Source organism: Fringilla coelebs (assembly GCF_963513975.1).
Source record: "Fringilla coelebs genome assembly, chromosome: 1".
NCBI lineage: Eukaryota > Metazoa > Chordata > Aves > Passeriformes > Fringillidae > Fringilla > Fringilla coelebs.
This window is the reverse complement of record NC_140028.1, coordinates 50,121,661-50,136,719: the sequence shown is the minus strand read 5'-3', so window position 1 is coordinate 50,136,719 and position 15,059 is coordinate 50,121,661. Positions and strand designations below refer to the sequence as shown.

The window sequence follows — 15,059 nt, the reverse complement described above, 5'->3', positions numbered from 1 at the left end:
AACAATTAGTCAAGGGGGAAGAAATATGGACATTGCTAATGAAGAAAAGAGAAGCAGCTTACTACTTCTTGCTATTGTACAGCCTAGCAGCTTGATGAAAAGCAGGACATTGAGGAATGACTGAAGTTACAAATGTGGAGAACTAAGCCTCATAATGTTTGGAAGCAATGTGCTTTGTTTTGGAAGACTGCTCTAAACATTTCTGGACTGTGTATCTGGACTGTCAGGAGGACATGTGGACCATATTCCACTAAAAATATTACTTTCTGACTGCTCTTTCTCTTGTAATCATCAAGAAATTAATGAATACTGTTAAATATTTGGTACAAACCCACATTTCTCACAAATATGAAGCTTGGTCTCCAGTCAGAAAAAATAATCAAGACTTAAAACTTTCTGAGATAAATCAGATTTGGTTTTGTTTGAATAAGTATGAGATCTTCAGAGTCTGAAAAAGTGCAGAATTTTTTCCTCAAGGGGATAGATGCCAATACAGAAGTAGTCTCTGCTTGTTATGACTGATTCTGCTTATTTGTACTTGCTATCCATGGCAACCCTTATTACAATAAGTAAAACTCTGCTAAATACTCCTGGACCAGCTTTGCTGTTTAGAAGGGCATTGTAAATGCTAGTATATCAGAAGTACCTAAAACCTCACTTGGTTGAACACAGACCCAACAATGTCCTTTATATTTTTTAGTGCATTTATATTGCATTTATATTTATGTGTGCCATTACTACATCCTTTCATATTCTATTTCTATGAGTTATATCACAGTTATATTGAAAGTGGGTGAAGTTTTGTGCTCTCTGCTTATTTTAAAATATATGTGACCTTTAACCACTGTAGAAATAAAAATATTGTTCTGAGTTACTATATATTGTGATACAAGTACACTGCATAGGTTTATATCACTGCATTTTTAGTCAGTGTAATATAATATATGATGCAGTCAGGCACAGGCTCTCTGTTAACCCTTGGTTTTTCTGGCTGAGTCAATCTTAAAGCATTAGCTGTAGTTCATCGCCTGCTTTATGCAGTATATTTTGATCTTTTGAAATTCTGCTCACATCCTAGTGAAAGCAAATGATTTGGAAAAGTTTGATAGAATGGGTAGGGGAAATTCCACTTTGAAAATCTTGATTCAGGTTTTTTTTTTTCTTACCCCAAAATAAAACTTTGATTTTGTTTTCCACATTGTAGTTGCTTCATATGCTGTGCATTGGTGACGCAATTATTACTACATTATAAAATAAAACAAAATCAAAGTAACATGAAATAAAATGCACTTAAAATACCTGTGAAAAATAAATGAGGTTTTAAACAAAAAAATTAAATTTCCATACCACAATCTATTCCTAAATAAATGATTCCTGTCTTCAGAAATTTTGTGTTTTCAGGGTGGATGCCAGAGAAAATTTATGAGGGTTTTTTTATGTGACAATTAGATTATCAAGTAAACCTCCTCAAATAAAAGAATCTGTCTGACTTGGATAATTGTCATGTATTGAAGCAAGAAAGTGAAGTACAAAAATAATTTATCTCCTATATAATGCCCTGTAATTTTTTTGAACGCTGCAATTTTTCATTTATGAGAACCTGTGTTACATGTGGTTTTTACTTGTGTCATGAAAATATCCCACAAGAAGCAAATACAGACCTTACCTGTGCAGATGTTCACATTTTTCTATTAGGAAGTATGGATTTTATACACAGGCAGACGTAAGGTAGACCCTGTGGTAACACAGAAACTTGTGTAGTCTCAAGAAGGAAAGAGGGTTGAAATAATGTGGCTTAAAAGAGCCACAGTTTAGACTTTGTTTTGTGAATGAGGTGCCCAGATTCTGCATTCTCCGACCTTCATATAAGTGACTGGGGTCATGATTGGTTTTTAGAAACCAGAATAAATATGATGGAACAAATGCTTTCTTTTCCCCCTTAAAACTTTTCTCTATGATATTTCCTAAGAATTCCTTGACTGGTTTGTTTCAGATTCGTTTGCCATGGGCTCAGCACTGGTGAGAAGTATATATTCAGAGTCAGAGCTGTTAATGCAGCAGGACTCAGTGAATTTTCACAGGAATCAGAGCCTATAGAGGTGAAAGCAGCCATTGGTAAGTTATTTTCCATTGCCCCTTTCAACGGTAATTAATTAAGTAAATATGTTCTCAGCAATTATTAGTGACTAATTAATTGCTTTGTTTCACAATGTTGTTCACAAATAATAATTTATCCATAGATCCTATAGTCTCACAGACATAGTTTCACACTCACTGCCCTCTTGTGAACTGTTCACCTTCACCATCCAGTTTTCTTCAGGTGTTTCTTTTGAACCACTGTATGAGAGCACTGCCAAGTTCACTTAATAGGTATCCTGGAAAATGGAATGTCATTCTGATTCTGTAATCTGGTATATCACCTCTAATGCACACCATCCTCTATACTGTCAGTTCCTAAGAAATTTGTTTCCATGACCAAACCTAATAGTGCAATGTGCTGTCTGCAAACCTTCTGTAACCCTGTGTGTTCTCCCTTTGCTGATGGATTGTTTCTGTTTGCCACTGCCTGAACTAATCCATAAAGATTAATGAGATCATTGGACTAGAATGAATTGTATGTCTGCAACACCCTCACTCTCATTTGTATTGAAGCTGCATACCTCTCAACCTTAGAGCAGAGACATGTGGCCTAGGGCAGTTTTGTGAGATCATTTTCATAGGAACAGAAACGTGACCTGGAAGATCTAAGACTAAAATAACTGAAGCAAAGTAATACTATGAACTTTACATTTTTTTTTCTGCTCTGAATAGTAGACATTATTTAAAAATGTATTATTTGTGAACAGGCTGAGAGGTATTCTATGCATTTCAATTTTCTTGAATTCAAGCTTAACATTTTGTGCATAAACACAGTGACTTGTCATACTTCAGCTGTCTTCTTCATTGCATGCATTTCTTAACTCTATTGCCTAAATGAAGAAAAAAGAATGTGTTCTAAAACCAAATGTCTTTGCTGTTTTCTGGCATTTATAGGGGGAGGATTGCTTCATGGTGTGTGTCCTGAACTGAGTGGTAAAGCTGCTGGACTAACAGACCGCACTACCAGCTGGGAAGGCATGCATGAGGCCTCCCAGCCTATCTTTGACACAGATGCTTTGCTAAAATGCAATGCTAAATTTAATAGAGACACACTGCCCAGTAGCTGTGGCAAATTGGGGAGTACAGGAGACAGTAACACGAGAGGAGTGGTTAAGGACGCTGTCACATCTGCACCACAAAAAGTTGCTGCTAAGCAGGCAAGTAAGTCTCGACCCGGGGAGCTTTTGACAGTGGAAAAAATTACAAAGAAGAAAGATACAGGTGAGAATTAATGAAATAAATAGATTTTGCTGCTTTGGTCGGTCCACTTCAGACTGATGTAACTTCTGTTCAACTGTGCCACAAGTGGATGTGCTCTACAGTGATGTATCTTCTATCAAACCTATTTATTATGTGCTCAACTCTCCATTAAGATCATTATGCATGTAATGGCATTGGAGATCACTTTACAAACTTAGTGGTCAATGAAAGTGAAACAAATCAATATTAGTAATTTAATGGCTTGTTTGACTGCATATTAATGTATCCAAGGTGATATATTATTTGTAAATCACTTCAGTAATTTGTTAGGAATCTGGTTACCTAGTTCTCTGGGTTATATATGTGGGAAGGAAACAAAATCTGTTTATGATGGTAAGCATGAAAATCTGTGTTCTGTTAGGAAATATGAAGCTCCTTCGTGGATCTAAACACCCATTTCGCCCAAGATATGTGGGGATTGAATTTCTTTAGAGTCCTGGTACCTGGCCAGGGAACTAAACTCCTCCCTAGGCTTCTGAAGTGAGACACAAAATGTTGAACAGAAAACAAATTAGGTGCACCTGGGCCTAGCTGACACCAATACAAAACATTACATACAAAAGGAAACATATATGATGTGGGATTTCCATCCAAAGTATGGCTTCAGGGTCACAAGTAAGGCTTTTCACTGGTACGTTACATATTGGATGTGGGCAAGTATTTTCCTACTAGATACAGAAGAAATATAAGAAAGTTGTTTAAGATGAAGTGAATTATTTCTGTATTGTAAAAAAAAAAAATCTAAGAAGGAGGATTATGCCACATATTTTTTAATGTAAGTTCCAGTAACAGACATGTTCCATTTCTGGTCATACTTCAGTGTCTATAATCACTCTGCCTTCCATCCTTCCATTAAGGTAAGACCACATGATGGGTGCAATGATAAAATTTGCACAGTATATAAATTTAAAAGAAAAAAAGAAGCAGATAAAGGCAATTCTTGAGAGGAAAGCATGTGAGACTATTAAAAAAAAAATAAAGGAGACTAAAATGAATATTGTGTTGTGAAAAGGGGTTTGCTTTCTGCAAAAGAAAACAAATCATTGCATCTCCAATTTTTTTGCTTCTCCTGCAACACTAGTTGTAGTTCCTCATTTTTCACAGAGTAAAGTGAGTCCTGATCACTTGCATCAGAGCTGCAATTGCAACACAATCTTTTGCTATGTATTAGCCTGCTTTTCAAAAACAAAGGATCCTGAAAACTAATTCCTATGCAGTTTGGACTTTGCATTTGGTTTGTGGAAGCTTTCATCCTGCATTTCTTATTCCAGCTCCAGAACCTTCCCTTGAGCAATAAATATTGTCCTAATTAGGAAACGCAGGGTAGGAGCCGCCTGGATACGGTAAGTGAAAGCAAGCCTGAGATTCTGCCTCCTACTCACGTGTCATTGACATCAAAACAGCTGCTCCATCCCCACCTTATGACATCGTGGTGCTCGAGAGTGTTCGTGACTCGATGGTGCTGGGATGGAAACAGCCTGAAGCCATTGGTGGAACTGAAATCACCGGCTACTACGTGAACTATAGGGAAGTGGTTGATGGAGTTCCTGGGAAATGGAAGGAGGCCAACATTAAGGCTGTTGCTGAGAGGGCATACAGGGTAAGAGGTTAACTCCAGCTGTTGCTGGGGGAGCAGGCAGTGTTTTCAAATCAAATCTCAAAGATGGGTTGGGATGAATTATGATTAAGTGGACAGATAACTGTTCAGAGGGTTTGAATTCCATTATGGTGAATTTATTTAGCCCTATTAAACTTCTCTACAAAATTGTTTGTACACTTATTTGTTAGTCTGGACCATTTGTCACCTGTAAATTCACTGACATAGTCTGATATTTTGTTAGTCAGTCCCTCAGACTAAATGGAATTCCTACTGGTGTGGTGGACATATCCCAGTGCTTGCTGGTGCTAAAACCAGCTCTGTACCAGCTGGTTTTTGTGATCAGTTCTTGACCCAATTTAGAGACAATCTCATTGAGCTGCTTTAGAAATGAAAAGCAATGCCAGGACTGAGTTTCACCCCACTGTGAGGCCAAATCTTGCCTTAAGTGAACTTGCTCCGTACCACGAGACAGACTAAGATGATTGTTGAGCAAGACCTTGTTTCCTCCCTGGCTGCCAAAGTGCCTATCAATAGGAAAAGGGGGTTGCAATTTGAGTATGTTAATATCACTCATGTGTCCTCCATCGCTGATCAGAGGAAAAGCCAAGATAATTATCATGTTAAGGTGTCAATAATGCTTCCATCTTCAGGCACACTTAAAAGCATGCTCTTATTTTCAACAATTACTATTTGACTTTCTTCTGAAGTCCTAATCCAAAGTTAATAAATACCATCTTATTGATCCTGCAGATCGAAAACCTGAAGGAAAACATGGTGTACCAGTTCCAGGTGGCTGCTGCTAACCTGGCAGGGGTTGGGGCACCCTCCAAACCCAGCAAGTCCTTCAAATGCGAAGAGTGGACCATTGCTGTTCCTGGTAGGATCCTGAGTGGGACACAGCCCAGGGGTGCTCTGGGACTGATTATCTAATGCAGGCATTTTGCAGGGGAGTCAGTGAGACACAGAAGTTCATGGCCAGGCTTGAATTGTCAGCAGTTTTATTTTGTACCATTACAGTGATAATCCCTATTTAATTGGTAGCATTTTACAGGCACCTTCTTTAGTTTTCTTTATCTTTCCTTCTTTGTTCCTCTACTGTGTCTGGCACTTTGCTTTCTAGTTTAAGTACTAGACATAAATACCTGTCTAAGGTACAAGGCAGAGAAGAATGGGGCCTTGTAACCCTTGTCTAAATGTATCACTACAAGGCCAGATCCCTGACCTTTTAGCGTTCATTGAAATTTATGAAAACAACCTCTGCTGACTTCAGTGGACTTTAGACCAGTCCTTGAAACAGCACATTAGCTTAATAATTAACTTATTTCCCAGAGTTTGGGGATTATTTGTCCATTTTGTAAGCTCATGAATATTTGATCAAGATACCAATCTCAACCAATTAGATTGTGTTTTGGGTTAGTCTTTTTAATTGGCATGGGCTGTATTTTGTACATTGGATCTAGGTATGATACATAGGAGCTAAATGTTATATAAGTTCTGTGTACTGTTCTGGGTTCTGTCTGGTTTTGGTTCTGGAGTCTTGTGCACTGGTCCCTTTGGGATTTATTTTGACACCACAACCCTAACTTTTACATTTCAGGGCCACCCCATGATGTCAAATGCACAGAAGTTAGGAAAGACTCTCTGGTTTTACTGTGGAAGGAACCAGTTTATTCTGGTCGTAGTCCCATAGTGGGTTATTATGTTGATATGAAGGAAACTGAAGCAAAGGAGGAACGCTGGAGAAGTGTCAATGAGAAGCCCCTTCAAAAGAAATACTTGAAGGTAAATTGCTGAAGATTCAAATACTGTCATAGCAGCTTAACCTTGGGGAAGTCAGTTTTGATATCATCACCCTGTGCTGATCATGGCTCCACTTAAAGGAATACTCAGTAGGCCATAATTTGGTGGAATGACTTTGAAATAAGTGATCAGCAGTATCACAGTTCTAGAGATAAGTCTGAAGTAGGTTTGCTATTTTTATACTTTTCAGAATATTTGAAAGACAAGTCATTTTAAAGTGTGATACTTTCATATATGTTTTATAGGAGTGTCCCCAGGTAATATAATTTCAGCAAAATTCCTCAAGTCACTGCAATTAACTCTGCACTATTAAATTCCTTCTTGTTTCTAAATAGGTGTGGCTGGGACTTATTGCCCTGATAATTTAATTTTTCAAAGCCAGCACTTATCTGCAGTAAAAAACGATGATGTTTCAGAGGTCAATGTACATGAGTTAAAAACATCCTGTTCCAAAACCAGTCCTCCTTTTGCTAAGAAATCAATGACAGCAATGACGCTGCCTGAACATTAACTATGCACACAAGAAGGAGCAAGTCACACAGATTAGTCATGTCACTCTGGAGTTGAATTTAAAAAAAAAAAGAAAATTGGAAAAGAAACAAAACAAGAAAGGAAATGGAATTGTCAAATACCCAGACTGATCTTAATAAGTGTGAAATTAAAAGCAGTGTTTTGCAACACACCACTATTTATATTTTGTTCCTCCAGATTGGTGGCCTGACACAAGGTGTGAGCTACGTGTTTCGTGTGCGGGCAACAAACCAGGCTGGCGTGGGGAAGCCATCAGATGTCACAGATGCTGTCATAGCAGAAACACGACCAGGTTCGTTAGAAAGACTTCCTCTCTGTCATCATATTTACACAGGTTCCTGTTTGTGCAATGTGTTTACCTGCAGGCTACATGCCAAGAATCTGACCCTTCTCAAGTCAAGCTTTTTTATGAAGCAAGATGTGAGTTGAGGGCCATATCTTAAGTTCATTGTCTGGTTTATTTTAAGGTCAGAACAGATTTTCTTATCATAACTACAGGTTCAGGAATATAAAGATAAAATAAAGTTGTAAGATTTGCATGTCTCTACAGGTAGGTGCATAAGTAGAGGAACAAGTAAGATCAGCTCAACAAAACAATATTACAGATGTAAATTTTGCCTTTCCTGTATTAAACCAGTTTTTTATGCTTTATGAATCTCCTTTTCTTATGCATTGTAGAAAGGATAAAAGAAAATACATTTTTTCTCTCGGTCTTTAAAATAAAGGCTTTAAAAGCACAGTGTAATAATTTTTAAGACCACTTTCAGTAGTGCAGCTCTCTGTGGGAGACATCCTTGAAGGCAGGCTCCAGTGTGTCTATAAGATCAGCAAGAAACACAGGAACCAGTGCAAAGGCAGCATCTCCATACCTGGAATTTCAGGAAACCTCTGAGGTTTACTTAGCTGTACAAATAACAGAGGTGACTGGTCAGAGACAACACTTTGTTGTCACAAAAGCATGGACTTGTGGCTTCCTCATCTATAGATTATTTTAGAAATGCAGGGTCCCACAAGGTGCAAAAATGAAATCCCAGATATTTTAAACAAATCTAGTATAAGATTAGTATGATGTAAGAAGGTACAGGGGTACAACTCAACCTGGATCCATCATACACCCTCTTCTCCTCTGACAATTCCCTTCCTACAACTGCAGAGTTCATTTCCCTGGGATCCTTTCCCAGTTTCTGACCCCTAGGTTAATTTTTTCATCCTCCTACTCAGCTCTCATAGATGCCCAATCCTTATGACCAGGGCAGCAAAAATTCTAACAAGTATTGAGTTGGACCTCAGTGAGGCTGTAAGTCAAAAAAAGCCCGAAAAAGGTGGTCTGGAGCTGGGGGTGTAAAAGAACTGGAAGACTCAGACTAGGGAGGCTGAAGTGACTGCTATTGAGCTGGGATGGGAAAAAGAGACTGGAAAGAGTAGATGGTCAGTTGAAAGCATATAAGATTGGGATACAAGGACAAAAATAAGGTAAGTAATTGTATGAATAAGAAGGGTTTGAAACAGGATCTTTGAAAAATATAAGAAACATAATTTCAGATCTATAAGCTGTTGAAGCATCAGGGCTATTTCTATCACCTGCAAGGGGAATAAGGCAAACCTTAAAAATGTATTCCTGAAAACAGCTATATACAGCAGTCACTTCTAACAAGAGAATTAAGCCACTATTAATACTAAACTTTTGGCTTTGCTAATCCATTTTCATTGAGGGTTAATATCTGTGCATCATACTTCTGAAAATACATTGTGATGATAACACTCTTCAAGTGTCCTAAATAAAAGATTGACCATGTTACTAAAACTGAGAAAAAATACAAACAAACTCTTGTGAAGATGACCAACATGACCAAAAAAGAATTGTACAGTGTTCACTCAAAAGAGGTGAACTTGAGCAGAACATTTGGTTTACAGACCTCACCATTAGAGAAGGAGAATTCGTAGGTATGACGTCTGAGGGATCACCAGAAAGTGAGGATTTAGCCCAGTGAACACTCAGGGAAACTGAAAATTATTTATGTGTACAAATCTACTTGACCCATATTTTGAGCTGAGATCTGCTGATACAAAATCCACCGCAGTAAGCTTCTTAGAGGTATTAAGAAAAGACAAAAACTTATTAAAAACAATTATTTCATAAAACAGCCTCTTGAGCAGGCTTCCACCTTTCTCACCCTAACTACAAAAATGTCAAGAACAATCACACCATTTAAAAAAAATTGCCACAAATATTTTGGTGCTGCCCTATGAATCATGCCTCTATTACCATCTTGGGGGGAGACAAAATATTGTCAGGTCTCTATAGAAAGTTCCTGCTGGAATGCTACTTTTGGTGAATGTGTAAAATTGCAAGACAACTGAGATTTCTAATCAAAGAATGCAAGCAAATAATATCCCGAATGAAAATACCTGCTTTCATACAAAGAGTGCCAGTTGTCTTTATCCAAAGAAATGTGTAAGTATAATTATTCAATACTTTGCATCCACTTTCTTTTCATTGAAAACTGTGCTTAATTTGTACAGTTACCTTCTAAAATTAAATGAAGAATCCCAATCATGTAAACTAATACCAATCCAGACTACTTTTGATCTGTAATTTTGGCTTTTGACAAAATCACTTCAGCATACGTAGATCTCACAGGAAACAAGAAAAATCTAAAAGCAGACTTCAACTCTTCCACATTGCTGCCCTTAGTCCTTGTTTATCTTGATACAAAGCAAAATTAGATTATGAGCTTGGATCAGCCACTTGAGAAGGGCCTGAACCTCAGAAACTGAGGAAACTGTCCCATTCAGCTTCTGGGACTGGCTGTATTCAAAATAATGCCATTACCTCTAGTGTGTGGAAGATGTCTGCTTTACGTTCTGTTATTTCTGTCCTTTCAATGCAACAAAATGCTCAGATAAATGGAGATGTGATATGACATGCAAGTATTTTATTTCTTACTGTAACTCTAAGAGAAGCTCTGGATGATATATTAAACCACCAAGCTCTCTAGAGGAGGGAAATTAAGACTGCTAGTACCATGGCAGCTTCTTTGGCTCCACTTTGCAGGATAGGTGGATCCAAATGTGGTCAGTAATTTAGACTTTTTTTTTTACTCATAGAAATATTAGAGGTAAATTCCAGCATCACTTCTGGAAATAAATGCTATATATTGTTACCACAATGAGAAGGCTTTGAAACAAATGTAAAAGATCCTATTGTTCAAATTACCCTTATGGCTGTAATTCTTTCCATGTCACATAAAGTGCCATAAAAAGATTCATGGGTTAATGACCTAGAAGAAACTAAACACTAATGAAATTTCAAGTGATGAATTTTGCATATAATAAATTGAATTATAACAAAAATGTGCAAATATACTGTTGCCTAGTAAAATATTTGTAGGTCTCAGACTTCATTTATCACATATTGGTACTTAATGTGCTTCACTACTACAAAGGCTGGTACATAACAATACAAAAATGGGAATATTAATCTCATCTTTCATTAAATGCTTATGGCAAAGTGTGAAGACTAAGAAAGCTGTGTGTACACAGATTGTCATGACAGGAGCTGCTGGCAGTGCTGGAAAAGATGTGTATAGTTTTAGGACGATGACACAGAAATCTCCTACTATGCTTGAGGGTCACTAAGAATCATGCTGAAAATAAAGCATTCAATCTCAGTGTCAGGAACAAGGCTCTTGTCTTTGAAGTACAATACTTTGTGGAGAAAGTGTGTCATTAGTATTCTGGGCAGCCCAGAATTGTCTTAGCCCAAGTAATAGGACATGAGTGCCCTATTCAGATGCGAGATCCAGCTCAGAGCTATTCAGAAAAGAAGGCTGGATGTCCTCCAGCCCCTCTCAGTGCACATGCTCTCCCTGACATTCTGAGACAAGTTGTTGAAATGAACGTTAATGCCACAGATGACAAGTTCACTGGGTTGCCCAAATCCCAGATGAAATTCCCTCAGCTCCACTGGGGTGTGAGGGAGCAGAATAGAGGTGCCTTCAGGTTGCTGACCCAGGATTCACCCCCAAGGCCTTTTATAGTACAAACTGGGTCACCCTATCCAACTCAATGACTGAAGGCACTGGCAAGACTGGGTGGGTGACTTAAGCAGCTAATTGCAAATATTCACTCCCTTTGTGGGCCCCGGATTAATGGTGCAGACGGCAGCGGGGCTGGATGCCAAGCACAGCAATTAAACCAACCTCCCTGAGCAAAGCCAGTGTCACCAAAAATGTGCCTCAGTCACAAATGCGTGCTGCTGGGACAACTTGACTGCTTCCTCTTCTTCACCTCTTCAAATGCTCACATTTGCATGTTATTCCCTGTATTGCACTTACCCTATTAGAGAATACAAAATCCATGCTGTATAATGAAAGCTCTAACTACTGCTTACCATGGAAAATATTGGTATTTAATAGCTCAGACATTTAGTGGATGTAGAGTCTTGCTTTCTTTACCTTCTTCAGCCATTGCCATAGCAAATACTGCAACTCTTGTGTATTCTTAGATTCACACAAGTAAATCAGTTGATTTATTATGTGTTTTAACTGGTGGATTAGAAAAAGAGCTGTTCTTGTAAATCAAAGACCAGGGATATTGATGAGTGCAGCAATTTATGTTCCAGCTGAGAAAATGGCAAGGATCTGCTTAATCCACTCTCTGAATGATATCTATAGAAATTTGTTTCCTGAATTCTCTGAGAAACTGGAATTGCCTTGTTCTGCTCTTTAAGGAACCAAGGAAGTGGTGGTTGATGTAGATGACAATGGAGTAATTTCCTTGAACTTTGAATGTGATCAGATGTCTCCAGACTCCAAGTTCATTTGGTCCAAGAATTATGAACCAATTGAGGATGACCCTCGACTGAACATCGATACCAAAGGCGGAAAGTAAGACCCTCAGGGGTAGCAATAGTCTTGTATTTGAGTGATCTAGGCTGTCACAGAAATCCATCTTTTTAATGTAAGGCCTCAGGAAGAGTTAAAACTGCCTCTGTTACTTGATGGTTACTTCCTGAGAATGCTGTTCTCCAGTAAATCCTTACCCAGACCATTAGGAAACTGTAGCTTGCACTGAATGAGTCAGACCTCCTCTGTAGGCACTTTAGTGATGTTTAGGCATGGGGAGATAAAATCTGAGCCCTGTCACCTTATAACCTGTCAGTCAAGGCAGATATTATTATTATTATTATTATTATTATTATTATTATTATTATTATTATTAGTCCTAGTCCTAGTCCTAGTCTTATTCCTATTATTTTAAATCTCCAAATAATAAAATTATCGGGCTTCTTAAAAATGCTTTTGCGCTGTAACACAGCAGTAATCTTTGGAACTGCTGCAGTAAGCAAGACTCTTATGATGGCATCCCCATGGCCTGATTTAGTAACTTATACAATGTCCCCAAGCCTACTCTGTTTCTTCAGGCTTTTCCCAGAGGAAGACAAGGTGGATGCACAGGTTCAGCCCAGGAAGGGCCTGTGTGCTCTCCTAGTGATAGAAGCCATATTGAAAGAAACAGTGGCCCACCCCAGTCACGGTGCTGCCATATGGAATCTGTGCCAACCTGTACCTACAGTATCCTTCCAGGGTCATCAAAGCCTTGACAACATGCTTTTTTTTGTTTTCCTGCCATCACCATTTGTACCACACGTGGTAGGACTTTGACTTATAGCTGACAGAGCCAAACATTGGTCTGTTCAGTCAGAGCAAAAGCTAACACAAGGCTATTCATATCTGGTAATATAGACAGAAAGGAGGTGTTTGGTTCAGATGGATTTCACCTATTTATCATAATGTTTGTTTTTTTTTTCCCTTATAGGTCAAAACTTTCCTTTAAGAATCTTGGAGAAGATGATTTGGGAATTTACTCTTGTATTGTCACAGACACTGATGGAGTTTCATCAAGCTACACAATTGATGAGGAAGGTAGACACAATGCCTACTAAGCATGCTGCCTACTTTGCTTTCACATCTGTTTTTCCCTGCTGCTGTGTCTCTCAGATCCAAAAGGCGTGCACACACCTCATATTGTTTTATTTCTTTTGCAGAAATGAAACGCCTGCTTGCTCTGAGCCATGAACGCCAATTCCCAAGTAAGTGAATCAATCATGTCTGTAGGGGAGAGCTTTGCATGCAGTGGGGTATCACAAGCCTGATCTAGTTGAAGATGTCCCTGCTCATGGCAGGGGGCTTGGAATAGCTGACCTTTGGAGGTCCCTTCCAACCCAAACCCTTCTATGAATCTATGGGCACAAAGCTCCTGCCACCATCAGGTAAGGAGGTCACTATAGTAATTTCAAGTGAAAGTGGATTTGGATTGAACAATTTAAGATTTGGTTTTTTCTCTCCCTCTTTAAGTACATTTGTATATTATTGATGTTCTTCCCAAACTATTGCAGGTTATTGGTCTACAAAATAAGTCTGTATAACAGCTGGAAAATAACTATCATATTGGCTTTGCTTCTTCTGCAGAACAGGCTTTAATACTTACTCAGCGTGCTTGACCCGATTTGAAAACCAGAATTTGAAAGATTCTCTAATTTTGCTCCAACTGAAGTTAACATAAGTTAAATTTAGGGTTAACAAATTTGGCAAGTATAGTAAATTCAGCTGTAACGATCTATATGTACGGAATTTTCTTGCTGAAATTTATTCTCTCCCTCTTTCCTAGAACATTTGACAAAATTTGAACATGCTTTCTACTCTTGGGATGGTATTTTTGTCAATTCCACAGACATTTATGACAACCTGGTAGTAGCATGATTTGGTTATTTTATTGGAATATTACTTGAATAAATGGGGGAAAAATAATATTGGATTACATAATGAATCTTAATGCACACAACAAGATGAGACCTAAACTTGTTCTCATCTCCCACTATATTCTCTTCTTTTTCATTCCAGGCACTAAAACTCATGCCTGCATTTTAAAATCTTCAGTTTAGTGCATGCACTGCTGACACCTCTTCCAACTCAGCCCACATTGCACCTCTCAGCCCAGCCAATCCCTGGCTACAGAAATGGCCTTTTTGCCTACATCATCTCTCTCATTTCCTTCTTTGTCTTTTTCTCATCGGCTCTCCTCTTCTCAACATATTGTATCACCTTTTGATAGCTTAATGACAGCCCAAACAAACTCTTGTTTACTCCTGCTCCTCCCAGTTATCTTCTCCTAGTTATATTTTCACACTACAAGTCGGTCATCACAAAACCTTGCTGCTGTCGCATGACCTTACTTGCCCTGACCCTTCACTTCTTGAGGACACTTCCATGCTCTACCAATGTCACAAAATAAGCTCCTCAGGACACAGATCAGATCATCTTTTTTGCACTGTAGCAGGTAACAGCACAGACATAGCTGTGCAAGAGCTCCAAGAAGGCACAGGCAGAAAAGGGAGATCACTGCAGAAAATATCTGTAAAGGAGGAAACTGTCTTATGTGCTTTGGACACTCTGGGCCCTTGTGTACACTTCAAGAAAAATATATATTACAACTAGGGGTTGACATTCAGCTGCTTGTACTTCTGAGCAGCAATTAATGGAACTGCTTAGAAACACATGCAGCCAGTAACTCCATGGGAAAATGGATTGCTTGAATAAGAGCTTTACAGAACACAGCCACGTATGGGTATGACAGTGTGTTGGTACGAGGTAAAAAGAAACTCTTCCAACTCCTCAACTGAGCAACTGCCCAAGGGCTGCCTGTCAAGTGCTGCCAGTAATTTGTA

At 38.6% G+C, this 15,059-nt stretch overlaps 1 protein-coding gene across 3 annotated transcripts in view; it reads left to right on the top strand.

Annotated features, from left to right (window-relative positions):
• Positions 1–15,059, top strand: part of MYOM1 (myomesin 1) — a 74,495-nt gene that overhangs the window by 36,618 nt on the left and 22,818 nt on the right. The window contains exons 17-25 of one of the 3 annotated variants that reach the window (XM_084222215.1): positions 1,994–2,115; positions 3,034–3,051; positions 4,803–4,999; positions 5,750–5,876; positions 6,597–6,781; positions 7,508–7,622; positions 12,063–12,219; positions 13,151–13,257; positions 13,380–13,424. In XM_084222215.1, the coding sequence (XP_084078341.1) occupies positions 1,994–2,115; positions 3,034–3,051; positions 4,803–4,999; positions 5,750–5,876; positions 6,597–6,781; positions 7,508–7,622; positions 12,063–12,219; positions 13,151–13,257; positions 13,380–13,424 (1,073 nt within the window). Of the gene's footprint in view, positions 1–1,993; positions 2,116–3,033; positions 3,361–4,802; positions 5,000–5,749; positions 5,877–6,596; positions 6,782–7,507; positions 7,623–12,062; positions 12,220–13,150; positions 13,258–13,379; positions 13,425–15,059 lie in introns of all 3 variants that reach the window. The other 2 variants (XM_084222214.1, XM_084222213.1) reach the window with 2 other exon arrangements.